Source organism: Salvia miltiorrhiza, chromosome 4, assembly GCF_028751815.1.
Source record: "Salvia miltiorrhiza cultivar Shanhuang (shh) chromosome 4, IMPLAD_Smil_shh, whole genome shotgun sequence".
Classification (NCBI taxonomy): Eukaryota; Viridiplantae; Streptophyta; class Magnoliopsida; order Lamiales; family Lamiaceae; genus Salvia; species Salvia miltiorrhiza.
In genome coordinates, this window is record NC_080390.1 from 50046599 (window position 1) to 50074467 (window position 27869).

General features: G+C 35.2%; 3 protein-coding genes across 7 annotated transcripts; 2 read left to right on the forward strand and 1 right to left on the reverse strand.

Moving 5' to 3' along the window:
• Nucleotides 1-5822: 5822 nt before the first annotated feature.
• LOC131020235 (uncharacterized) lies at nt 5823-11974 on the forward strand. 2 transcript variants are annotated; one of them, XM_057948938.1, is made up of 8 exons: nt 5823-6695; nt 8843-8881; nt 8998-9068; nt 10669-10733; nt 10838-10927; nt 11032-11124; nt 11296-11436; nt 11529-11974. In XM_057948938.1, the coding sequence occupies exons 1-8, from the start codon at nt 6070-6072 to the stop codon at nt 11529-11531; spliced, it is 1128 nt and encodes a 375-aa protein (XP_057804921.1). In that variant the 5' UTR covers nt 5823-6069; the 3' UTR covers nt 11532-11974. The 2 variants fall into 2 exon arrangements, with proteins under 2 accessions (XP_057804921.1, XP_057804920.1); XM_057948937.1 differs by having other exon boundaries at nt 5824-6695; nt 11296-11974.
• Nucleotides 11975-17195: 5221 nt separating this feature from the next.
• Nucleotides 17196-19775, forward strand: LOC131020237 (type IV inositol polyphosphate 5-phosphatase 9-like). Of its 2 annotated transcripts, none has more exons than XM_057948939.1 (7): nt 17196-17489; nt 17670-17777; nt 17867-18206; nt 18415-18599; nt 18920-19028; nt 19139-19290; nt 19365-19775. In XM_057948939.1, the coding sequence occupies exons 1-7, from the start codon at nt 17326-17328 to the stop codon at nt 19567-19569; spliced, it is 1263 nt and encodes a 420-aa protein (XP_057804922.1). In that variant the 5' UTR covers nt 17196-17325; the 3' UTR covers nt 19570-19775. The 2 variants fall into 2 exon arrangements, with proteins under 2 accessions (XP_057804922.1, XP_057804923.1); XM_057948940.1 differs by having other exon boundaries at nt 17291-17489; nt 18953-19028; nt 19365-19769.
• On the reverse strand, nt 17924-24099 carry LOC131020238 (uncharacterized). Of its 3 annotated transcripts, none has more exons than XM_057948943.1 (8): nt 23998-24099; nt 23777-23883; nt 23168-23247; nt 22737-23054; nt 22145-22221; nt 21112-21151; nt 20958-20988; nt 17924-18194 (listed from the first exon to the last, which is right to left on the reverse strand). In XM_057948943.1, the coding sequence occupies exons 1-8, from the start codon at nt 24081-24083 to the stop codon at nt 18148-18150; spliced, it is 786 nt and encodes a 261-aa protein (XP_057804926.1). In that variant the 5' UTR covers nt 24084-24099; the 3' UTR covers nt 17924-18147. The 3 variants fall into 3 exon arrangements, with proteins under 3 accessions (XP_057804926.1, XP_057804924.1, XP_057804927.1); XM_057948941.1 differs by having other exon boundaries at nt 20920-20988; XM_057948944.1 differs by having other exon boundaries at nt 20920-20988; nt 23777-23879; nt 23998-24096.
• Between the last annotated feature and the right edge of the window lie 3770 nt (nt 24100-27869).

Sequence of the window (27869 nt, forward strand, 5' to 3'; positions counted from 1 at the left end):
TATGCTATAAAATAAGACATAATCTCCACTCTTGATATCAATTGTAATGGACGGCCAGATCATTTCGGATAGGTGTTAGCCTATTTATACTATAAGGTTAATAAGGTAAATACAATTCCCTTAATTAATATGAATCCCACGATTTGTGGGATCACGTCATCCTAACTATTATTTCCATGAATTTTTGATATTTGCCGAATGCATATTTTATTACTACATGTAACAATATTTTATTATTCCTTTTCGTATGCTTGTGTGAATATTTTGCGAAAACATACATGCATATTTACAGTTGGTTTGACGATTTTTTCTCATATCATTTTAATCTGCATTTTTTTCATTTGCATATCCGAATATTTTGTAATGTTTTACGTTTAGTTATAATGCAATCTAACAATGACTATTTTATATTAGAATTTTAAGTCCTCTAACAATTTTAATATTTTATTTCTATTTAATCATAATTTAATTATGTCGTTTTAATGTTTTAGTTATGCATTTAGTTTAGTTTGATTTTTTCACAATTTTTTCCCTTGAATATAAACTTCAATACATTAACATCAAAAGTAAGTTTATATGCAATTGAAGAATTTTTAAATGTTGCTGAACGAATTTTTTCGTATGCATATTTGAATATTTTGTAATACTCTGGGTTTATATCTTATGCATTTTATTTATTCGTCATTGTATGATAATTTTTTTATACCTACATGAATATTTTTGATCCTTCATATGGTTTATCCAACAATTTTTGGGAGGTTTGATCCATAGGCCTCTTAAGTTAACAATTGGTCTTCTTGAATTTTTTAACTTTTCATGCATGCATTTTTTACATATTCTTGTATGCACGTATTTCTTGAATTTTAGTAATAAATCACGCTTCAGAATCGGAGTATATTGAGCAAAAGATTTGGAAGGTCAAACTGAGAAGATTTGCGTTGAAATTATATGTCAAAATTACCCTTTAATGTATTCCAATTCTGCATAAAAAGAAATGATAAATGAATTTAATCATTTTTAAAAATTAAAATCCAACCGTCCATCCTATAAATCCTACGGTTGTGATGAAGTCTTATCTTATATACTAAGGGGAGTCCATTGAATAGCTAGGGTTGCGCTAAAATAAGACTCACTCTTAACCTATAAAATAAGACCAAATCTCAGCTCTTCATATCACTAATATATACGGTCAGATTTGGCTAGATATTTTAGTATGTAATCAGCCGAAAATAAGGAAAAGGTTAATAATGTAATTACATTTCATTAATTAATATTTTTCCATAATTTAAGAGATTACGCTTATACACTATATAATTCCATATTTTCTTCATTCATCCATACACTCCCACGTCTGATAACAGAGGTAAATATTCGAGAGACTTCATCATCTTTGCGCTAATAGAGGTAATATCTTCCCAAAATAATTCGTACGTAAACAAAAAATAATTCGTACGTAAATCAAAAATAATTCGTACGAAACCCAAAAACAATTCATACAATCAGAGTTGAGGCTAAAATAATTTTTACGAAAATCAAAATAATTCATGCGTAAAACTAAAAATAATGCGTACGTAAATCAAAAATAATTCGTACAAAAACTAAAAATAATTCATGCAACAGATATATAGAGTGATGTTAAAACAAATTATTCATACATAAATCAAAAACAATTCATGCAATCATGAACTCATCATAGTCTTCAGCCACAAATCCGTATGAATTTTTTCATTTATTAAATGAACTATACAATACACAAAAAATGGAACAGTCGTGAATTACAAATAATTCATACATAAACAAAAAATAATTCATGGAAATAATTCGACTGAGCTGCCTTTGCATATGATCTTGGGCAAGGATGTGGCGGGGGATTCCATCGTGTTCTTGAGGGCTGAAAATGAGGACCTTTGTGTGGGGATTCATAGGGCCAAGTTGGGGACTGTGGGCGGGAATGAAGTGTCGTCAAGGTGGAACTCGGGGACAGCAAATGGTTGAACGCTGTGTGCCGCCTCCTCCTCATCGTGCGTCGCTCCTGCACACAACGTCGCCGTCAGATTCAGACGGCGATCAGTAGCGCCGCCACCACCACCACAGCTCACGCCAGTCCACCACCGTCTTCACCTGCAATTACTGCGCCGTCCAGACACCAACCCGCGCGTCGTACCAACCCGCGCGTCGTTAGCGCGCCTACTCGATTCAGAACCACCGCGCCAGCCTTCCTCCACCTACGCCGACCACCAGAACCACTGCGTCGCCTCTTCGTTTGAAGATTTAATTGGATTGAGAATCAGAACCAAATGAGTGTAGATATGGAAGAGGAGATCAAATTAATCTAGAACAATCGGTCATCTCACCCGTTGCATTAGAATTGCTTCTTGCCATTTACGTCGCCTTGCTAACGGACGGCGCGTTAGGGCCGGCGAGTTTATCAGTCAACTTGGAGGGGATGAACGAAAACCCTTGTTTTCGCAGAGAGCTTTGTGTTGATTGTGGGAAGATGAACAATCTTTTTTTGATTCAGAGGATCATAATTATTTTGAGCATACAAGATTAAGAAAAATTCAAATTTATCTCAAATCCTCAAAATGATTCGGTGAACTTTTAGGTGTAATTCATTTACTACCATGATTTCGTCACTCCATTGAACATATTTACAAGTAATCATTGCAAATCTTAATATTACTTTTAATTGATGCTACAGAATCGGAACTACCATATAGAGAATTTAGGGAGTCAAATTCGAGTGGCCGATTTTACCCCTACGTCATAATTCGGCCTGCATAATTTAGTTTATTAAATGCACTCTACACAAGATTTTAATTAAAATCCAGCCGTAGATCATCTACAATCTATGATTATAAATTAGTCTTATATTATAGACTAAGGGAAGTCCATTGAATAGCGGCACCCTATATATATATATATATATATATATATATATATATATATAAGGAGAGGTTCAAGAAAAGAACCACTAAAGAAAATATTTTCAGTCATTCCATCATCAAGATCTACTGTGGATACATCATCTTGTTGGATGAATGCAGATTCTGGGTTCGAATCCTGAAAGAAGCAATATTTTTTTTATTTTTTTTAGTGCATTAACTTTAACAGCGAATGCATTAATTTTTACAGTGGATACATTAGATTTGATAGTTCTCACGTTCTCACAAATAATGTAGTTCTCTTTAGAACCACACCCTATATATATCTATTAGTTTAACTAAATTTTAAATGAAAAATAGTACTCCCTCCGTCCCAAACTCACAAACAATGTAGTTCTCTTTAGAACCACACCCTATATATATCTATTAGTTTAACTAAATTTTAAATGAAAAATAGTACTCCCTCCGTCCCAAACGAAATGTCCTGTTTCTTTTGGGCACAATTATTAAGCAGCAAGTTAATTAGAGTATAAGTGGTGTTGTGTAAAGTTAAAAATTTAGTGGGCCCTACAATAAAGCACTTAATTAGACACTTTATTATCCCTTATTTTTTTCCCAAAAAGGAAACATGACATTTCGTTTGGGACAACCTAAAAAGGAAAACAGGACATTTTGTTTGGGACGGAGGGAGTATTAATTAAACTCTAATTAATTATTAATTAATAGTTAGTAATCTTTAATTAACTAGTACTAATAGTAATTAATAACTGCCGTCGACCGTCCACGACCACACCAAAGTTTTGCTTAGATCAGGACTAGTGAACACAGAATTTGTCACGTCTTCTTTTCATTTGCACTTCAAACGTCTTAGTTTTCTTTATTTATTCGTTTCTTTTTTCTTTCACTTTTTTTCATGGGAGAGGATCATCTTTAGACTATTGTTTTGGGAATTTTTATTCTTTCTTTTGTGGAGTTGGGATTGGGGATATCAGAACTTGGACGGCACCAATTAAAAATGTGCTACATATATAATTCTAATCCCATTATACTATTGTGAGTATTACTTTATATAGTCATTCATCAATCAATTTTCACTAATAACTGAAAGTAGATGCTAGGATCGACGAGGATAATGACTTAATTTTATCTCATGTATTGTCTTTTCATATGGACGGCTTCTAAAATTTGGTAATTTTATATTTAACCAAATCTTCGCTTCCTTATCCAGGCATCAATCACTATGATCAAAAATATTATGAAATGTGTATAGAGTAGAGGAAGTGTTCCATTTATTTTTTTAAAAAATATCCATTCAATTAATTTGTTAAGTAGTAATAAATAAATGATTTATGAGATGGATTTTTTTAAAATATTATGTGAATAAGGTAAAATATAAGAATATATGTCCTAAAATAATAAAAAAAATATTTATTATGAATAAATGAAATTAACAAAAAAAATCACACTTATTATGAACAAAACAACTAGCATTGTGGACGTGTGTTGGCCTAAACGGTAGGAGGTTAATGTCAAAGACATGATGCCCTGGATTCGAATCCTTCGTCATGTGCTTTTTAAATTTTTTTATTTACATATACTATAATTTATCAAAAAAAAGAAGGGTTAATTACTTGTAAATCCATAACGTTTTCACGGAATTGGTTTTTGCTCATAATTTAAAAAATCTGCTTTTAAATATATAACCTTTCATTTTTGTCTCGTTTTGTTCGGTGATCGATTTTTTTTCTTACAACGGCGCCGAAAATTACATGGTGGCAGCCGGAATTGATGCGGTGGCAGTTGAAAATTGACACCTAAGCATATTATTGACATGTGGAAAAAAAAACAGAGAAAAAAAAGAAGAAAAAAAAACCCACATCATCATCTTCCCCAACCTCCCCCACACCCAAACCCTAATTCCCCTTCTCCCCACCCGCCGTCGCCGCCCTTGCCGCCACCATCGCCGCCGCCCTTTCACTCCTCAACCCCCTTGCCCTGTCGACCAACTACCAGATAGCTAAGGGCCAGAGGATGAGGCGTTGACAGCCAAAGCAGAAACCCGCTCATCTCTCTCTCTGTTTGAGATTTCTGCTGCCGCCTCTAGAATGTCCGGCGAGCGGCAGCCGCCTTTCTCCATATCTCCATTTTTTCTCCCCCTCACTTTTCTTCCTTTCTCAATTAATCATTTCTTACTCCAGATTACTTACTTACACGAATGAGACAAAAATCAGAGCCCTAGCTTCTATCGATCCAGTTCAGTCAAAATTGCCGTTGCCGCTCAGTTCTTCCAGCGTCGCCGCGGCTCAGAAGTTCCGAGATGCCGTCTCTGACTCCGGTAGGGCCGTCATCTGGCTCTCAGCCGAGATAAAAATAAAAAATTATGTATTTAAAAATAAATTTTTTAAATTAAAAATAAAAATCAATTCCATAAAAACGTTATGAATTTAAAGATAATTAAACCCCCCCCAAAAAAAGACTATATATCATTTTTTTTCTTTTGTTCCCTTTTTAGCCGATTAGTACTAGTCTCTTTTTCCATAGCTCCACATGTTTCATCCTTCTCTAGGACTCTCATACCTAGACCCTTCCACAGAAAATGTTTGCAACTGATCGGACAATAATGCCCCTACTTATTAACATCTTTTACAAATTACAACCATCTTATCTTAATTCAAGTTCCAATCATGGCCATTCGCCCATCAGCACGTGGCGATATGTAGCTCCATCTCCTCAAAGCGTCCCCCGCCCCCACAAGGCCATAAATCCACTATTCGCACGCCACGTGTCCTCCAAAGATCCTTCCTTCGTACTGTTTCCCCATAAAAATAATAAAAAATAAACAGACCGCCGCGTAATTCGTACACGTGGCAGCCCGTAGGCCATCGCCCGGTGGGCTGACCCACATTTCTCTCCCACCTATTTATTCCGCCTCCTAATTTTTTTCGGCCCCAAAAACAGAAATCAATTTCCATTTCGATTTTTCCCCTTCATTCATATCCGAATCTATTATTTTCACCTCTTCAATTTCCTCTGCATTTTTTTCAGGAGGAATTTTTGTAAAGCTGTGTTTTTGTTTACTTACCCCTTGTTTTTACCTTCTGCAATCGTTAGAATATCTGAAAATTCTTTACCAGCTTTTGTGGGTTGCTAATTTTGCGGCAATATCTCCCCAATTTTCTGGTATATGATTTGCTCGGCATTTCCGAAACCTAGAATTTCAATTCCAAATGAGCGTGTTTTCCGATCAAATATTAGCGCAATCTTAATTCCGAGATTAAAATTCAACAAAGTTCCATTAATCACGAAAACGTGTTATCTCAAACCGCCGAAGCTGATATCCGTTAAAACCGGAATGATGACGAAAGCAAGCGACGGAGCCACCGTAATGCTGACCTCAGGCGCGAGCGGGAGAATCAATGCGCTGCTGTCTCTACGCGCGTTGAGGAGCGTATTGCGGCTGATCAGCGCGTTTTTCCTGATCCTCCTCCTGCCGTTCCGCGGGAGGAAGCGGTGCGCAGCGGTGGGTGCCGCGCCCGAGTCTCCGGAGAAAGGCGGCGGGAAGGAGGAAAAGGCCCTGGCTACGACGGGTAAGGTGGTGACTGTGCCGGCGGCGATGGTCCCGATGAAGAGCGTGGCGGCGGTTGTTGACAAAGATGTGGCGGCGCGGAGGGCGCTGGCGATTAAGAGAGTGGAGGAGGATAACGGAGGTGGAGATAATGAGGGTACGGCGAGGGCGTATTCGTTGTTTATTACGTCGAGAGGTGATACTATTTTTACTCAGTCATGGACGCCCGTTGTGGTTCAAGTCAGGTAATTAAATTCGTTAACTTCTGTAATTTAAATTATTATTTGATTTTTCGTTTTGCTTGAGTATGGTAGACAACCATGTTTCCTTTTTGTACGTCACTAAAACAAATTACATGCAGTTTGGTACGACGGAACCTAGTACAATTTAATTTAATGGTGTATTATGCCTTTCTTGCTAACTCGTGGAAGGAAAAGAAATGTCTTTTTATTTTTCCCTTAATGTCTGTCTTCTCAATATATTTTCCTTGTTTGTTTTGTCATTTTCTTTAATGTGGTCGGATTTGTAGCTGCTAGAAGAAACATCCGCCAACGAAGGGTCCCGTTTCAGTTTCGCCTTATATTTCAGCATCTTACCAATTTAAACTTACTGGGACATTGACGTGACTATAAGAAGCATGGCGAAGGCAAACTGGAAAATCTCTAATGGTGGTTAAAAGTTTTAATGAACTTGATGTCTTGATTTTTGTTCTAAAAGTGGAAATTGATTGTTTTAAGGAATAAAAAATTGCATTTGCACATTAAGATAGAGCGTAGGTGAACCGATTAACAACGAATTGATTGAAATAAACACCTCAAAAAATAAGGTTCATGGGCCAGACAATTTTATAAAATGGAAATAAAGTAATCTTCTCTTCCAGGCATCATTCTTGCACAGCTACCATAGCAGTATATGCTTCTGCTGCTCACTCTTGTTTCATCGTGTTATAGAATCTGAGTGTGATGATTGTACAAGATGTAACAGTGAGTTTTGACCACACAATATGTCGATGCTAGTCAACAAGAATATTCCCCGAATGTTATTTGATATAACATGCATAAATTGATGTTCATGTTTTAGACACCTATTAACAGACAAGATCCCAAGAGTTTGCATAATCTGAACAGCTTTCATGAGGTGTCTCTTGTTTTCTACTCCAAAACATATTTTTATTACATAACTGAAATTCTTGTATTAGTCACCTATACTCTGACAAATCCCAAGAGTTTGCATAATCTTGAACAGCTTTTATGAGGCTGTCTCTTGTTTTCTTCATCAAAGTATTTTTATTTCTTTGGGAAAAGATGGAGGAATATAGGATATTGCTGCTTTACTACTTAAGTTTCTGCAAATTCTTTATTGTCAGTTGATATTCACTTGGAGCAATTCCTGGGATATCCTGGCACTGCAGTCAATTTGAGACCAATTATTACTGGCATCTCTGGTTTCTGGTGATAGCTTTTATTTTGAGCCTATCCAGACCAGAGATGAAAGAAACGTTGACTTTTCTTCTCTAACTCAACTGATAAGAAAGGATTCTGGATAAGTTACTAGTTAAGGAAGTATCTTATTTTTCACGAATCAAGGAAAACAATAAAACAGCAAGCTGATTATAACGCTCCTCTCTGTCAACATAGATTTAACTTCCACGGAGTTTGATGGTGTTTGCTGGTTGGTTTGCTCTCCAAGTCTTGTTATGACCAAGCCATCTTGGTCTACCATTTTTATAAAATGTAACAAGATTGGTGATATTAACAAAGGATTTCCAACATACATTGCCTTCTTAGGTCCTAGTTGACCAGTAGAAACTGATGCTCAATATCAAACTGGAAGTTGGACTCCATTGTTCTTATCATGGTACCTGGCATGCATACATTTTGAAGGTCTTGTAGATTTGACAGCCTTAGGAAGAATAGCAACTTAGTTGCAGACAACTCTGAATTCCCATTGTCATTACATCATATTGCAAGTCTGGACCAGTAGAGTATTCAATCAACATATCATTTTCCTCTATTCACTAAAGAATCTAAAGTGTTGAGGAAAATAATTCAGATAAGCATCGCAGTTCACTAGAAAGGATCGCCTGCAATCCAATTTACATCATGACTAATGTATTCAAGGGTAATTACATGTACCGGTGCTGCGGTGCACATCTCCATTCACATTTCTAACAAGAACTTTATGATCCAACGTTCACCTTGTTGGTGCATTACCTTTCTGCCTTTTATCGTGGTTCCATGTGTAACATAAATTTTATTGAATTTGTATCCCAAACAACTAGAGTTTATCATGTTTCTTTTCTGGTGTGCAGGGGTTCCATGTGTCACATAAATTTTATTGAATTTGTATCCCAAACAACTAGAGTTTATCATGTTTATTTTCTGGTGTGCAGGGGACTGGTCGTTCTCTTGCATGGTCTCAATGAACACAGGTCTGCGCCTTACTAGAGAATAGTAATGGGTCTGATTCAATTTTGTTTCATTTTGATTTTTCATTTTTATTTATCCTTACGTGCACTAAAGGTATGTGTGTGTGTTTTTCAAACAGTGGAAGATATGATGCGTTCGCCAAGAAACTAAATGCAAATGGTTTCAAAGTTTACGGAATGGACTGGATTGGTGAGTTGAAATTACTGAATTAATTTGTATGATGCAGAAATACTTTCAGTGTGAGTAGCACTTTAATAAATAATTTACTATTCTCTTTTGGATTATAAGAAGGAAAAATAGAGAAAAATTCTTACTTTTTGCAATATCATGTGTTTTACTTCATGCTCGTTATTTTGTGGCTATCCAACAAAGCGGGCGAAGAACATAACGGGTGAAGGTAGATGTTGTACTACCTTTAATTTGATCTGGACTCTAGTTGTGCTAATAAAATTGAAATCTTTTGAGAACTATCTCAAATGTGGTGTAACAACACCCTTTTTGGTGTTATAAAGGATGCATGTGCCCTTTTTACTTAAATAGTTCAGCCTGTGTAGGTGAAGTCTATTTTAAATATTTTTTGTAATCATGCAGGATTGATTTATATGTGAGTGCCCTCTAGTAGGAAATGTCTTTTTTGGTTTTCAATGCTACTATACATATATAACTGTAATCTGTTCAATCTGAGCTCTTTCTTCCATATAGAAGAAAGTAACCTTGTTGAATAGGGGGGAACAAAGGAGACCTTATCTCTACCTTTCGTAATCACTGAGGACCTGGCCGAATTGGGTATTTCCTAGTCAATTACTGCACATTTTATGGACCTTTGTCAATGATCTTGGAAATGCGTGTATGTTTGTGTGTGTGTGAGAGAGAGAGAGCATTACAGGTTGAGAAAACAAAATGTTTTAAGTGTGGCATTAACAAAATATTCATTGCTGTTTTACAAATAAATAGTCAGCATGTTTTCCAAGAAGATACAATCATTTCAATGCTAGATGGAGATTAATCTTCCTCGATTTACCAATGTTCTCAATCCTTTTCAAAAAGTATTCTTTGCCTTCTTCAACTACTGGATGATCACGGCAGTGAAAGCCCTGTTTGTTTTACTATTTTATAGTCTAGATGTAATAGAATTCAACCATGCATATATATTTGGATGTTGCAGGGTATGAATAATTTTCAATGTGGATGCAATTGGTGCCTAAAAGTAACATGCAAAGCCTCCTTCATGAGTAAGCATGTTATTTGAGTCTTTACATCTACCTTAAATGTAACAATTGGTGGAAGCAGTCGTGCTTCTGAAATTTGGACAAGGAAAACTTTTCAAGAAAAGGAAACTGAAATGAACATCTGCTTAAACATCATACATAGTTCTTCCATACTAGCCAATGCATGTAGCAATGTAACAATTGCCCCTGTTAAGTGAATTTGTCAAGTTAGGCAGTTGCAATTTACGGGAATAAATAGGACACTGAATTGTTGATGAATAAATTTGCCATGACCAAGAAACCACTTTCATGGTAACTCGGTCCACAGCCTTCTGAGCAGACTTTGGTCTTGTGTGTTGTTTGGTTTTTGCTGTGATTCCTTGGCGTAAATGTGTTTTAGATGGTTAATTCTGTTCTTTTTTTTTTTTTTTTTTGAATAATAGTTAAATGACTATTCTGAATGAAGCACTTGGATGTACAGAGCTTGCAGCACTTTTTGCTGGATTGATTTTGTTTTATGATACAAGTACTATGTGGAGATAGATCTATGCCTCTTAGCTCAATCCTTTACCTTATTTCAGGACATGGTGGCAGCGATGGATTGCACGCCTATGTTCATTCTCTTGATGATGCAGTTAATGATATGGTATGATCGTCACTTCTATACCATATCAATTATCACCTAAGTTTTGCATATGGGTACGGAACTCCAAAGATTTTGCTGATTTCTCCATCTTCTACGGTCAACAGAAATTGTTTCTCAGCAAGGTTTTAGCTGAAAATCCAGGACTTCCGTGCTTCTGCTTTGGACATTCCACTGGTGGGGCTATAATTTTGAAGGTAATATTTGAATATGTTAATTAATCATTTTACACTGTCACAGTTACGAGTCTCTTAAACTTACAGCTAATCGATGAATGTTACTTCACATGCATGATGAACAGGCAGCACTTGATCCGAAAGTGAAACAGCGCGTAGCAGGCATAATATTAACTTCGCCTGCCATAGGAGTTCAGCCATCCCATCCAATTTTTGCTGTAAGTTCAAATCTTTGGCATTCACTTACGGAGCATTCTAAAATAATAAATTGTCAGTCCTAATAGACCTATTCTTCAAAACCAAATGTGACAACACGTTCCTTTACATATATCTCTGGAAAACTCTATATGTAGCTTCTAGCATGAAGCAGTGTTCCTCTCTGGTTTCAGGTGCTGGCTCCGGTGTTTTCCTTCTTGTTTCCTCGTTTTCAATTCAGTGCGGCAAACAAGAGAGGCATTGCAGTCTCAAGAGATCCAGATGCACTAGTGGCAAAGTATTCAGATCCACTAGTATTCACTGGAGCCATTAGAGTAAGAACGGGCTATGAAATTCTTAGGATAACGGCATACTTGCAGCAGAACTTAAGCAGGCTGACAGTGCCGTTTCTTGTTCTTCACGGCAGTGATGATTCAGTAACCGACCCTGGAGCATCCCAGAAGCTGTACAAGGAGGCTTCATCGAGTGACAAAAACATTGTGCTCTATGAAGGGCTCCTGCATGATCTACTTTTCGAGCGAGAGAAGGAAGAGATCATGGAGCACATAATATCATGGCTGAACAGCAGAGTGTGATAGTAGATATGGAGCAGTGGGCATTGATGGAAACAGACATTTCGGAGTCGAGTAGGCGATGAAACACTTGTCTTGATGAATAACAGCTCTCCATATACAAAGCCTTGTTAATTTTATGTAGAAGAGCAATCTTTGCTCCTAATTGGGAAATGTAAAACTGGATTTATCTTGTCTTGTCTTGTCTTGTATTAGAAAGGAAAGGTGTAGAGTAATCGATGATGCTTCATTGGGCTCGCCGTTTCAAATCATAAATGTTAGCCGAAATCGCAGCCCTCAATGCTCTGCTATGTTCGAATTTTATTTATTTTGGCATTATCTTTGGATTACTCCATTATTACTTGGAGTTCTAATACTCATCCCAAAAAAATTCCACTCAAAATTGAAAATGTTAATTTCCAGGAGAAATAACAAAGCCGTGGTAGGCACAGCCCAAATTCTAAAAAACCTTATCTTAATTCGTAAAAAAGGAAAGTGCCGCCGAAGTTGGAATATAATAATATCGCAACCGTGGTAGATATGGGAACAATACTGGAAACCAAATAATATAATTATTCCACTTCTAATACTGGAAACAATAACAAATTAAATATGAATTCGAGTTCCATCACTATATCACACACTATTACTTTATTTTCGCAACAAATTATGCAATGCCAACTTATCACAATTATATATCACCGAAATCATAATAATAACTATAAATAGTTAGGATGACTTGAGATTAATATTATCCGGATTGTTAAATGGTCCTCACATTTCATACTGTATATTACAAGACAATACTATATCCATTCACAAAGCCATTTTTATTTTTATTTTTTTTAACCCAAAATCATTGATAATTAGGTAAGCGATGACGGAAATGTATGCTGTCTGCATCCTAACTCTTCTTATCAAACAGAAGGCCTTGCACTTGCATCTTTTCTTCTAAAAGTTGAATTTATGTAGTGATTACGCTAATGCTTATCAAATAATAATAAAATAGAGTGAAACATTATTTCATAATGGAGGATCCAATTTACAAATTACTATCTCTCATGGTCTCTTTCTATTTCTTATTTTTTGATCGATCTCGACTCTAATTGAGAAAGTATATCGCATGAGAACTTGTTTTTGTAGTTTCTTTTGGATCCGTCAAGTATTTGTTGGCAGAGAACAATATTTTGATTTTCAAAGATATTGTTAGGTCTACACATATATGTTGTCGTTTCTATTAATTTATTTAATTGTAGCTAGTTATGATGAAATAGAGACTGATTATTAAATGTATTTTTGTATGATTTATGGTGAAATAAATGGATAGGTATATATATAGAGCTATTTATGCAGAACTTAGACGTCAAGCATGTTTTCCATTCCCAAGCCCAAGGAGGAAAACATTCCACGTCCCCTGTTTTCCGACGTAAACGTTCGATGAAAAAGGTAGTAAAACAAAACAAGAAATTCTGGTTTTTTCATACGTATTGTTATATCTGGAAATTTGTTCAAAAATTGTAAATCAAGAAAAGTATTAGATTGGTTAATATACAACATTTTATATTTTAATCATTGTTGAATAAATTATTTTAGAGATCATGTGATAAGGGACTTGAACCTGAACTTTTTACCTCCAATATTAACCACAAGAGATTTTATGTTTTTTTAATGGCCAAATAAACATAATTTAAAGATCGAGTAACGGTGGACACAAGCCTAAGACTCTTGTTGTCCACGGACCGGAAATCATCGGTTCCGAGCCTAAACCGACGATTCACGGTTCACCGTGAAGGTGAACTGTGACCGGCGGGAAGGACTTGTTCCGGTGAGATGAATTTGAAGGTGGTAAGGAGGGGATATTTATAGATAAAAACGAGGGGGAAAAATTAAATTTGAATTTGAAAAAAAATGAGTATTAAAACCACTGGTTTTCCATCAAAATCGTAAGCTTTCTGCTGCAACTGCCACCCCGTATGCACCCTAGGCCTACCCCTACCCCCCTACACCATACCTGCTACGAAATCGCCGAGAAATCAGTTTCAATTTCCAGGCCTTTAGCTGGATCGTATTTAGGGTGGTTTCGGTTTCTACCCATGGTCAACAGTTCAGGACCCAGACCATTGACCATGGGCTAGTTCACCCGATTTCGATTAGCCCTTAACTAATACTATTACTTAAGACTTTTGATCTTGAATATTAACCACTAAACAACTTGTGAAGACAAATTTTGTGTTTTTTATTAGCTCAATCATGTATATCTATTTGATTAGTCCAACATGTGCATAGCATATTAATGTTTGTTCAATTAGTTCTACATACACATATACGAGGGAAATATTTCCTTTTTAGTTAATTGTCTACCAATTATTGAATTTCATTAAATTCAAATTTTATATAATAATTTTAAAGTTTGACATGGTAATTATTGAACTATTAAATTAATCTGATTTTGCTTTCAGTTAGTATTACAACCAAATTTACTGTTGATATATATATATATATATATATATATATATATATATATATATATATATGGCTAGCTAAATAATTGCCGTTGTTTCATAAATGATACTCCCTCCGTCCCACCTTCATAGTCTCTTATTCCTTTTTTAGATGTCCCACAATATAGTTCACTTTCTAAATTAAATTTACATTAAATTTCTTTTTTTTACCAAAGTAACCTTATTTAAATATAGTCAAACATAGAATAAATAAGGGCAAAATTGAATAATTACATATATTTTGGATTTTCCAAGTACTATTTGAATTTTCAAAACACTATTTATTGCATTTTTTTAATATGTGTGAAAAAGTGAAGTAGACTATGGAGGTGGGATGGATGGAGTAATATCTTTTAAGTCAATCAATTGTCATGCGAAAACGATTATGCAGCACTAATTATTTGGCTAGCCACTCAAAATCATGATTAATAGCATAATTAGATTAAGACAATAGTTTAAGAATTATCACGTCAAACTTTAAAATTGGTATGTAAAACCAAATTTTAATAAATAAAAAATCAATAATTTATAAACGACCATTTCCTTTATATATATATATATATATATATATATATATATATAATACAAATGTTATTTGCACGACCCACATGAAGTCATATATAGGAAATATGTATGTTTATTAACACTTTTAATACTTCATCTCTCCATCAAAAGTATAGTGTGATTTTGGAGATACGGATTTTAATAAATGATTGAAAATTATGTGTAAAGTGACCCATCAAAAGTGATTTGCTAGACAATCAATAAATATTTTGATTTGTAAATATTGAGTATAAAGAAAGTTAAAAACATAAGAGTATACATATTAAAGTGGAACACTAGACTTATGAATGGACAAATATGACAAAAGCAACATGGATATACGTATAAAACTTATCTTTGTTTTACTAGGAAGTTTTAGTAATATATTCGCGGTTGGCTCAATCAAGAAACTTAATTGGTTGAAATACACATAAATTGACCCATTGTATAAAGAAATCAAGAAAAGAATGACAGTTTTGGAAATGCCAAAGTTGATGGCCTGCACCCCATTGTAAAATTGGCTTATTGAAATAGTTGGCAAGTAATAGTAATACGCCCCCAACTGAAAACAACATAAATACCCTATTCCATGATTTAAACCTTTTTATTTACTTTATGTATATTGACTTAACATATGTCGCTATAAACCATTTTATTAGGTTTTTTTCACATGGTCCCCTCTCCATGAACCATCCTATTTGATCACCTTTTTTAGTAGACGCGACATCAACTGTTTCACTAGTAGTGAAGCTGATTGGTTTGATTTTCTTTAATGCTAATTGTAACGTCGCCCCAAGACCAATAATAATTAAATTAATTCCACTACCATTATTTGTAATGTAATAATATTAATATTTGTACGCTTTGTGATTACCGGCCAGCCAATCAGATTGCGAGGACTATATACGTAAAGGACAATAGTGCTATTAGAGCATGATAGCTTACATGATAGCCTACTTTATGATGGGGGACCACATGGTGTAAAGATGCTGCAGTGGGGTTACATGATAGAATTAGTTATAAAGAGAAGAAAAATTGAAAAAAAAAAAAAATCACCGTTTAAAGGGCTACACGATAGAACGTGTAACCATCATGTAAACCTCTCCCGCAATGGTTACACGATAGCTCATTTACACGATAGCCCTATCGTGTAATGACTATCGTGTAACCATTGTGGATGCTCTTATAAATGACATGAAAATTGAAATCAAACAGAGCAATCTCATCTGATTTGCTTAATAGTAGTTGCCTGTTTGTCCATTGTTGATTGGTCGTTCATTATATTACTAAATCATAACTGCATTACAACGTCTCACGCTACACTAATTATACCTCATTTATATACACTACAAGTATTAGACAAACCTAACAAGCTCAAAATGAAAATAATAATATAAATCAAATTCACCACATTTAAACCAATTAAAACCTGAGAAAGAGTTTCTTATTTTATATTTTTCAGAATTTCGTCTTTTGGTAGCAAATAGTAACGCCTAAAATATACACGCCGCCTTGTTCAAGCTAAGAAAATTACCCCACGAATGCACTATTATATCATTTAATTGGATCGTAGTAAACTTTTTACTCCATAATTCACATCTACGTGCTAAGAGAAGAGTTGAAGAGAGGATATATATATAATCTCTTTTTCGATTGAACATAAATTGAACCCAGAAAAGAGAAGCATGATTTGTTTGATTATTTCAACATGGCAAAACCATAATACAATAAGCATATATATATATATATATATATATATCATCACAAGAACTCAAGGTTCTTACAGTCCCAGAATCATTCAATTAATATTTCACAATAAAAATAAAATAGAAGTTAAGCTATAAACAGGCTAGGTGAAAAACAGCAGATTGAGTTATCTATAATAACAGCAAGAGAAGCAAGTAGCAGTTGAAAAACTGAGGCAGACAAAAGAAACGCCAATAACCCCACTGAAAACAAATAAGAATTCAAAGATTTTATGTGGTAAGGATTTGCTAGCGCAGCAATTATCGCCTGCCTAATTCTCGAAATGTCTAGCATTTCTCATCTCAAACTTATTTTAAGCTGCATTTCTTCAGACTTTTCGGCGTTGACTCTAACATCAAGTGGTAATGCAGATAAGAAAATTGTGATAACTGGGTATCTTATAAAGTAAAAGCTCATAATTATCTTAATAAGAGCAGTAAGTCTCTAAGCTAGGGTGTTGACTGTTGAGATCTTTGAATGCAAGTTAGTCCTACTTCCAAGTTGAGATTGTCTCAATTTCTTATACATCATTATCACTAATAATTTGCTATAACAAGATTTACTTTCCTTTCAGTAGAGCCCACCGTTAAAAGCCCCTTTGAACAAGCCAAATCCATCCCTTTCCATTTCGTTACTTTCCCACTATTGTTGTTGGATTCAGTCAGGCCCTACATATTCACCCACTCACCTACCTTATATATCTTTCATAAGCTGTATATGACCAGTACTATTTTCTGCACTTTCGTGGTTTCACTTCCACCTATAAACAATACTGGCTCTACAACACTGACATTCCATCACGGAAGTAGGAATTAATGTACTTCTCTATATTTAAATAAAGCAGAGATTTCCCGTTGACATCATGGTTGCAGAGCTTATCATGGAGGCAAGTAATATCCTTAGGAAAAGAGTGGTCGATGATTCTTTCATTCCACACTTTGGTAATATGCCAGAAACTTCAGCACAAAACTCAAATCAAGCTTACTTCAGCTCCCAAGAGTATTGTATTCCTCAAGGATCTTTCGAGTACGGTCAATTTCTTTATGCTCCAAGGCACAAAAATTATAACCATTATGTTTCTAAGTTCTAACCTTCTTCTCATTTATTCTTTTGCTGAATCCTTTTAAATTATTTTTAACTCTTCTAGACACAGTTAAACCTGATACCAAATATTTCTTCTTCTTTTTCTCTTTTCTCCTACCAAAGAGTGTTTGTAGGCTCTTGGAATGTAGGAGGCATCCGACCTCCAGACAACTTGAACCTCGACAAGTGGCTCAGTACTCAAGACACCATGGCAGATATATATGTGTTAGGGTAATCTTTGAACTTTTATGAGCATGCAAAATAACATAACTATGATTTTAACTACAATTACTTTTTTTTAACTAATAATTCCCTGTCAGGTTTCAAGAAATTGTACCTCTCACTGCTGGAAATATTTTGGCGGCAGAAAATAGTGATATTTCAAAGCACTGGAACTCTTTAATCAAAGCGGCCCTCAACAAGAGAACACTAACGGAAGATACATTACAAAAGACAGAAGTTGGAGAGTCACAAAGAATTTATCCCCTAAGAACACAGAGTTCTATCAAGTCAAATGCCACAGATTATAAATGCATAATAAATAAACAAATGGTAGGAATCTATATTACCATGTGGGCAAGAACCGACCTACACCAGTACATCAGCAATCTGGGTGTCTCATGTGTTGGATGTGGTATCTTGGGGCGCCTGGGAAACAAGGTAATTAGTTTGAATTTGCCTTGATGAATGTTAGTACAAAATCATAAAATCTCACAGATTAAGAAAAAAGAAAAAAAAAAATAAAAACTAACTCAACTACTTCTGATGGAAAGTATGGTATATTGCATGCAATATTTCTTCCGTATTAGTTTTCAAGTATATTGATTTACCAGATAAAGTAACTAACTGAATCTATACTATATAACAGGGTTCAGTCTCCATCAGATTTTGCTTGCATGAAACAAGCTTTTGTTTTGTATGTAGCCATTTGGCTTCAGGTGGTAAAGAAGGTGATGAGAGACACCGAAATGCAGATGCAGCACATATATTGGCGCGCACCCTATTTCCACCTGAACCCCTCCAGCATTTGCCCAGAAAAATTCTAGACCATGAGTATGTACATAAAATCTATCGCTCTGATCTTATGGTGATTATGCTGCCTATTTCTTTATGGCAGATGAACTTAAGTTTGAACTTTTTAATGTGAACTTTAATATCTTGATCTGATTTTCTTTTCTTTGAAAGCAATAGTCACTTGATAACTTGTTGTGCTAACCTTCTATACATGGAAAAATATGATCAATATACTTGAGCTTTATTTAAGATCCTTTCTAACTTGTTTTGGTCAATCACTTCAAAACATTACTTAATATGAATACTGGATCCACACATGTAGCCTCTAATGCTAGAAAGTTGCTCCTGTTTTACAACAGCCGGGTGATTTGGCTAGGTGACTTAAATTACAGGATTCACCTGCCTGAGGATACAACAAGATCCTTGGTGAAGAATAAAGAATGGAGCTTATTGTTAAAAAATGATCAGGTAAAAAAAAAAAAAAGGAAAACATTTGATTGTATTGAAAAATTGAAATTCACCTAGAATAGCAAGCGTCAATTATCCTAATAATTCAATTCTGCAAAATTCAAATAAAGCTGAGAGCTGAGATGAACAAAGGACGTGTCTTTGAGGAATGGCATGAAGAACTAATTGAGTTTGCACCTACATATAAATATGACCGGAAGTCAGATGACTATTATGGATCCGATCACAAAATAAAAGTGAAGAGAATGCGAGCTCCTGCATGGTGAGTCATTTCCCCCTTTAAATTTTCTACCCAGCTAACTGTTGCCAGATGTGATAGAAGTAGAAGTTTTGCAGGTGTGATAGAATAATTTGGTTTGGCAAAGGACTGAAGCAGATCCAGTACAACAGAGTTGAATCTAGATTATCTGATCATAGGCCTGTTTACGCAAGGTTCACTGCATATGTTGAGGTGTCTAAACTCCCAGGAATGCAAGGCAGCAACTTGTCAAGCAGAACTGCTGATTCAGAAACCAATTTATATTTAAGTAAATCTGAATGAATAATTCCTATATTTTGTAGCCGCCTAGTGCTTAGAGTATATAAGGAAATCTTAATGTACCACCTCCACCGCTCCCCCGTCGCTAGATATGTATATTTATGGTGGCAAAGGTACAGAGAGTGCTGATATACAATGAGAAATATTGTCTACAACCTAACTTTTGAATTGTTAAAATTTATTAAATTCAAGTTGAACTTTCACAGAAATGAATAATGAATTTAAAATAAAATGGAAGATACTAGACAAATAAAAGAGTAAGAATCAGTTGACTAAAATAAAGTTGCCATGAAAATGAAGATTGTTTAGTATGTTACTGTCACTAATATATACTCCCTCCGTCCCAGCTTTTAGTATCCAACTTTCCTTTTTTGGCCGTCCCACATTTTGGTATCCATTTCTATTTTTAGTAAAAGTAGGTGGGGCCCTTATTCCACTTTAATTATTTTAACTCTCACATAAAATGTGGGACCCTTATTCCACTCACAACACATCAATAACTTTATTAAAACCCGTGCCGTTCTCAACTGGATACCAAAAGCCGGGACGGAGGGAGTATATTGTTTAAGATTGGCATCCTTGTCATAGCTTGCATGACAAAAATCAATTGTAACTGTGGAGGGGGGAAAGGAGTTACAAAAATATAGTGGAATATCTGTACATAAACTCAAGCAAGATATTTTCAAATCAATAAGCTTAGGGAGTGGCTGGTATGCAGGAATGAGGTGGGAATGGAATGTGTTCATTCCTTATCTTATGACATGGTATTACTTTACAGTTGGAAATCATCATTCTTATAGGAATTAGTAATCCCATGAGGACGGGACAAGTCTCTCTTCCTCCCCCTTAGTATTACGTATTCCTTATTTTCAGGAATGAATTTTATCTATTCTTTTGACAAAAATGCTATCCTTTAATTTTTGTTTTGATAAGTTAATCATTTCTTTCACCTTTCTTGAATATTGTTAGAGGTGTCAAACTGATCAAGTCAGGCGAATTAAAAGATGCTCAAACTTGTCCAAAAATTGGGCTGAGTGGGTCGAGGTTTGACATCTCTAGATATTATGTAAGTACACTAGATAGAATTGGGAGATAAATATGGACACGCTACTATAGAGCTTAAACCTCCAAGAGTGCCAGACTTCGTGGTCAATCATTCTATAACAAAATTTCACAAGTTTTCTAAGGGTTTCCAACTTTCCATTAAGCAAAACAGCAGTTCGCTCAATCATAGAATTCATGTTCAGAACTGTTTTACATGGTTTAACAACAAAAGGCATCAAATTGCATTGGCTGTAAAATATTATATATGAGTACATGTTAAATACCCTTGAATTAAAATTATAAACACACCTCCAAGACTGCCTGAGCTTCATGGTCTAATGACTTACAAAGTATCTCATAGTTTCTCTCTGGACCCAACTGCAAGAAGAGAATAAAGATGAAAGCGATATGGATATGAGAATTCCAAGGTTTAAAATAGCAAATTTTCACCATGTTCGAGAAGTTGGATAAAAGTTGTCAGTATCAATAAAGTGTTCTAACCGGATTAACTTTTGAGGGTGAAATTGCAGCAATTGTGTACCTGCAAGAGATTAAAATTCAATAAAGAATAGTTTAGCACCCATGCAAATAGCACCCCCACCAAAAACACAAAAACAAAGAAACATTAGAGTCATGGAACTGCCCAAGCAACTGGGCTCTGTCGAGCATGATATTATTGTAGGTGGACATCACACATAACTTGCGAGAATAACATTTCTTTTTCTTCTCTTCATGAAGCTACACATGAAATGGAAGCCAAAAAACTAATTTCACAGAAGAAATGTCTTATGGTTTTAATATTGAAGTCCCTTGTATAATGAAATTCTTCAGCAATATCTAATGAAATAAAATATACTACGAGACAAGACATTGTTTTGTTACATGAAAGTCATTATAATTTTGCCAAAATAAAATTTGCAGTTTGCTAAGTAACATTTTCGACCATAACATCATGACTTAAATGTGCTGACCACAAAAGCTACATAAACAATTTTAGGCAAGCAATAGCAAATCATACTTTACATTTTACATTCTCCTATAAGTAAATTGCTGGGAGCATCCCCCAAAGAATCTTGAAAGTGACTTAAAAGTGTCAGCCTGAGTGAACCATTACTAAATAATGATGTCGGAGAAATTCTTTCTATCGAGTTTATAGTGGGAAACAGAAATATCAGGTCTTCAATATAGTAGTTACTTGTCATTAATAACTACAGACATCAGACAGGCAGAAGTCAAGTGTCAAAGATCATGTGCTGCAACTATTCCTTATAATGCATTGCAGAACCAAAGAGAAATTATAAATCTCATGGATACAAGTCATATGTTCATAATACACAGAGTAAAACCCAATTTAAGTGATCTATAATTGGGAATAGATTAGCTAGAGGACCGTGATGTTTTTCAAACTAGACATAGCCCTGGCTGACAGTTGGCGGTTCAGAACTTTTGTTCTCTTTCCAATTCTATATATAAGAAAGAAATGATAAATTGACCATTTAAATACTTTCAAACAGTGGTATACACAATGACCCACCTCAGTTTCTGGATATAAAAGTTCATTGCTAATGGATTTGCTCTTTGGACAGTTAGAACCACAGCACCCATTCCATTCTGAAATAGTAGCAAGATAAGCAATGAGTTTCTCTGAACAGAGGAACCTCACCATTAGGTATTAGGAGAAATCTGTTTCTACCAGAAAATGATTGGCGTTAAAATTTCAAAGGCCATGTTAGTGAAATCAATTGAGAGAGAATTCAAAGAACACCAGTAAGATATTCAGTAATAGTATAGACATCACTAGGGGGTTAGCATTTGTGAACTAATATGCACAAACGAACTTTCCTAACATAAAATCACTATACTGCATAGGTACTTTAAGGGAAGTTTAGCAATTTATGGGGAATGGGAATGGGTCATACCTACCCAGCCCCCCAACACACACAAAATGGCTCATTCTCCACTTTTGGAAATGAAAGTGAGAGTGGGGGAATGATTCTGCCACGCCAAGCAACCCTCTTTTTATTGTTCCCATTCCCCACCTCATTAACCCCCATACCGAGCATCACTAAAAATTTATATGAGAGTATATATTACAGCTAAATGAAAATAGGAACATGTGACCATACCTGAGAAGCAATAAGCTCAATTAGTTGCATTAAGAATTTTCCTAGTCCCTTTCCTTGAACACGATGCTCAAGCTGTAATTCATAGACATAAAGTACAGGCACTTCTTCCTCCAGAGTGAATCGGTAATGTACAAAACCAACAATAGGGCCATTACAGTTGCATGCCTTCCCCATGTCCCTTAATTCTGACACTTTATCAGCATCCTCATCCGATACCTCGTGCACAAATATGTAACGAGCTTCTGGTGCAACCGTATCCCGTCTCTTGATCTTTTCTTCATCTGGCCACTCTGATCCAAAAGGTGCCTCCATATTTAACTGAATAAGAAAATGCATCCAGAGTTGTCAAAGACTCAAAGAAAAAACAGAAATCAACTTAAGTATGTTTTGAGAAATGCGATAGAAGGATTATTGTATGCCATGAAGGCTACCTTAAGAAGGTTTTGAATGTATTGTTTTGTACGAACTGGGAGCCTATCGCCACGTCCTGACTCTAAATGTGCATGCAATCCTGAAAATGACATGATTCAGATAGTACTTTAAATATATAAAACAAAAGGCGTCCAATACAAGAATCGGAAAGAGTAACAATTACAATAGCATGTCTCCTTAAACAGCATGATACATCAATTGCAGGATACATAGATTAACAGACAAGAAAAATAGGAAAGCCCTGCATTTCTCTGGGATTTCTAGTGCAGACAAGAAAGTCCATAGCTTTCTTTTTCAGCTATCCCCCAAATCCTAATTTCCAAAACATAGAGTTCTGTTACAATTTCAGTACTGGAACAGCCACCATGCAGCCATGAAAGGTCACAGGACAACCATAGTCAACTACTTAGCATATATCGTGCTCTTAAATAATCCAAAACAACAACAACAAAAATAATACAGAAGAAGAAAAAACACAAAAGTACCCCGCGAACGAAAATTGAATCTATTTTTTACAATGCCGTCACATTAGCAATTGGTTCCACCTACCTAAACCATATTTAATATCAGAAAATTTGTAAGAGACAAAGATTGAGATGCGGACAGACCGTTTCCTCGATAGTGACGAAAATGCGGGAAATTAGTGAGATGATCTTTCACCGAAGAAGCAGCTTTGATCCTGTTCTCGGTTGCTTTCTTCTTCTCCAGTATCTGCCTTCGAATATGGATTGCGAAACCGATATTAAATTGAAATCGCTCGTTTTTCCAGTTCAAAAACACAATGATTACAGGAAACAATTCAGTTTAATTGAAGGATAGTCCAATATACCTCTCTTCGCGTCTTCTTTCTTGCTCTCTCGCAACTCTTTCCTTCAGCTTCCATTTGAGCAAATTTTTGTTTTCTTTCCCTCGCATTTGTTTTATTTCGTCTGCAATTATATTTTCGTTGAGAAAAAAAAATCAGAAGTTTTTTTTTTAATTGACTCTAAAATACTAAACTTTTGCCAAATTCTGGTTTGCTACAAATTTTAAAAGGTAGTGTAATAATTACTTAACTTTTATCAAATTCTAATTTTGCATACAAACTTTAAAAGATACTAACATGATAATTGTTAAACTTTTATAACATGCTGATTTTACATACAAACTTTAAACATAGCGTGATAATTATTGAATTATTGATTTAATACGATTATGCTATTTATTGTGATTTTAATCAAATTTAATACTGGCATCACTAGCTGAATAATTGACATGGCATAATCGATTAGGGAATAAAACGACGTATGTGAAGACACATTGCAATTACTAGTATTTGAAATTACGCAAACTTATTATTCAGCTCGCCATATTAGTAGTAAATTTGGTTGAAATCTCATTTGTAGCAAAATCAGATTTAATCAAGAGTTTGATAATTACAATACTACTTTTTAAATTGAAACAATGGTGTCAAATGGCCACATTGAACATGCAAACACAATATTTGGCCACTAATTGAAAAAACACAAATTATGGCCATTAATTAGGCAATATGCCTAATATACCCCTAATTGGCGGACTGGGTAGGGTCAGGAGCGCGGGTCGCGTGCCGGGTAGAATCAGGCACACGGGTCGGGTTAGGCACTTATGGCACTATTAGTGTCATAAGTGCCAACGAAATTTTTTTTTACTCCCCCTGCCCTGTCTACCCCCCAAACCCCCGACCCCACCCACCCCCAAGCCAAAATGAACTTTTTAAACATTTCCCCTAGGGTTTAGATATTCCATTTAGGGTTTAAATTATTCATTTAGGATTTAAATGTTCCATTTAGGGTTTAGATGATGCTGTTGTTTCTATATTTGTTCTGCATGTTTGGCACTTATGGCACTAATAGTGCCATAAGTGCTAAAAAGACCATTTTATTTTATTTTATTTTGGATTTTCGTTGGCACTTATGGCACTATTAGTGCCATAAAATAAAATAACAAAAGTAAAATTTGATTTATTTTTATCTAGGGGGAGTAAATTTTTTTTTGTTTTTGGCTTGGGGGTGGGTGGGGTCGGGGTCGGGGGGGTAGACAGGGCAGGGGGAGTAAAAAAAAAATTCGTTGGCACTTATGGCACTAATAGTGCCATTAGTGCCATAAGTGCCTAACCCGACCCGCGTGCCTGATCCTACCCGGCACACGACCCGCGCTCCTGACCCTACCCAGTCCGCCCAATTAAGGGCAAAAACGTCCCAAAGCTATAAAAATGGCCAAAATTTATATTTTTTCAATGAGTGGCCATAATTTGTGTTTTATGATCCATTTTGACTATTCCAAAATTTTACTCTTTTAAATTTTGTATGCAAAATCAGAATTCAATGAAAGTTCGGTAATCACTACGCTACATTTTAAAGTTTTAGGCTACTTTATAAAGTTTATAAGTAAAATTAGAATTAGATGAAAATTTAGTAATTACCACGTTACCTTTTAAAATTTGTATGCTAATATACAATATATTTTAACTTATGGAAATAATTGTTTTTAACTCGTTCAAAATAACTTAATTTTATCCAAATTAAAGTTGTCAAAAGTTGACCCATCAGAATCTCTCTCTCTATTTCTCGCTCTCCCTCTCTCGCGTTATCTTATTCTCCATCTCTCTTCAAAATTGTGTCCCCTTAAACCACAAATAACTGTCATTGTTTAAAATTTATATTCCAAAAAATGAGTGGATTGGCAACTGGAGTTGATCGCGAGCATTCGACAAAAGAAGAGTAATAGTTGGAATCCTTATAGCCCGAAGTGGTGCAAAGACACTAGAATCACGAATCGAAGAATGAGAAATATTTAGAATTATTAGTGTATGTTTGATCGCTTATTTCTTTACACGCCGCAAGTGTACGAGTGCAATTGTGTATAGACAAACAAGGTCGAATCCACAAAGACTAACTAATAGTACTAAGTACTATCCTAAATTATTATTCTCTATCTGGATAATAGAAATGATGGTTTTGTATTTTTAACAGAATAAATAAGAAATTAAGAACTGCAAAAAAATAATTCAAATTGATAAGAGAAAAAATCAGATGTAAATAAATTATCTCAAGGTAAAAGTTTCAACAGATTCAATTCAATAAATCAAGACAGATTCTCTTAAGACAATCTCGAAGCTGGTTTATACTCACTCCCGTGGCATACAAACGGTTGATTACATGCAAGACTACCGTTCCCGGATCACTCTTAAACATGCAACTCCAAATAGTTTCTAGGATTATTGTCCTCGCACTCACAAGCTTTCTTTCGAATTAAATAAGCATGTTCTATGTTCTTCATTCATGTAATAATTATCATATCCCGATATCAAATTAAAACCTATGATTATGCTAAATTGGTGGCCAATCAATAAAACAATCAACATGCACAAGAACATGAAAAGGATAATTTAGTCTTGATAAATCGAATCAAATAAAGTCGGGAATCCAAATCTGTCTACATCCTAAACCCTAGGATAAAAGCGTTCTAGCCACACATAGACATATGAACGAGAACACGTGTAAAAATATAATCAATTAACATTAAACCAAAAAACCATAGAGAATTTTGCAGAATCTTCAATCTCGTCCAAGCGTAAGAAATTCTATATCTATAGAATTGAAAGTAAAAGCTTGGAACCCTGAATAGGTCAATAATGAGCCCTATTTATAGTCTCAGGGAAAAACCCAGCTTAAAACTCGAAAATACTGGAAAAAATGCAAAATCATAAAAACGCGTCAAGGACTGCGACCACAACGGCGATCGCCGAAGTGGTCGCCGAGTTCCTTCTTTATTTCTAGAACAACTTGGCGATCGCTGATTTTCAGGCTCCAAGTGTTAAGCTCAGTCAGCAAGGTCGGCGACCACTTCGGTGGTCACCGTTTTGAACGCCGATTTTCCTCCAAAAAATAGCCAACATTGATGACCTCTTCCCCCAGTCGCCATTTCACCTCTGCAGTTCGATTTTCCTCATTTTTCTCATCTTTTCTCGATATCCGGGCCCGTTTATCTTCCAACTCTTCCATTAAACACATTCCTTGTTCTTAATGCTCCAATAATACTCATTCATGCATCAAATTAGCCAAAAATATACCCAAGCGTGAAATCCTAAATGATATGAAATAAACTATAAATGATAACACAACGGACACAACTTCGACATAATTCACAGAATATATGCCATAAAAACCATGCGAAAAAAGAGTATTTATCAATGTTTACACACTAAGTTGAAGTTTGTCATTGTATGTAGATAAAGTTTTTGTTCTGAAGTGCTCCCTGAGGTACGAGTGTCTTCAAGAATGTCATGACTGAGTGTCTGATATATGTGGCAGTTTCTTTTTGCAGTAGCTTTCTTCTACAAGGCAACTTCTTTATTTAAAGAATGCATCATTATGCAAATAATGTATCTTGCCCAGTCCACAAGTCATGAATTAGTTTTGAGAATATTTGAAGGCCATCTCACGTTTAGAAAAGGTAGAGCAACTGATATTATTTCAGCATCATTCATATAATTCATATCTTTGATGAGTTCTTTCAGCTTGTGTGCTTTCTTGGTACGAGTTCCACTATGAGTGCTAGTAGTGGAGTGTTTTGTGAGGTTTAACACTATTGAGCTTCCATTGTAAAAAGTTGTAGACTCTTTTTTATTTTATTCTTGTTTATTGAGGGGTTGGGTGGTGAGTGTTAGTACTCATGTCC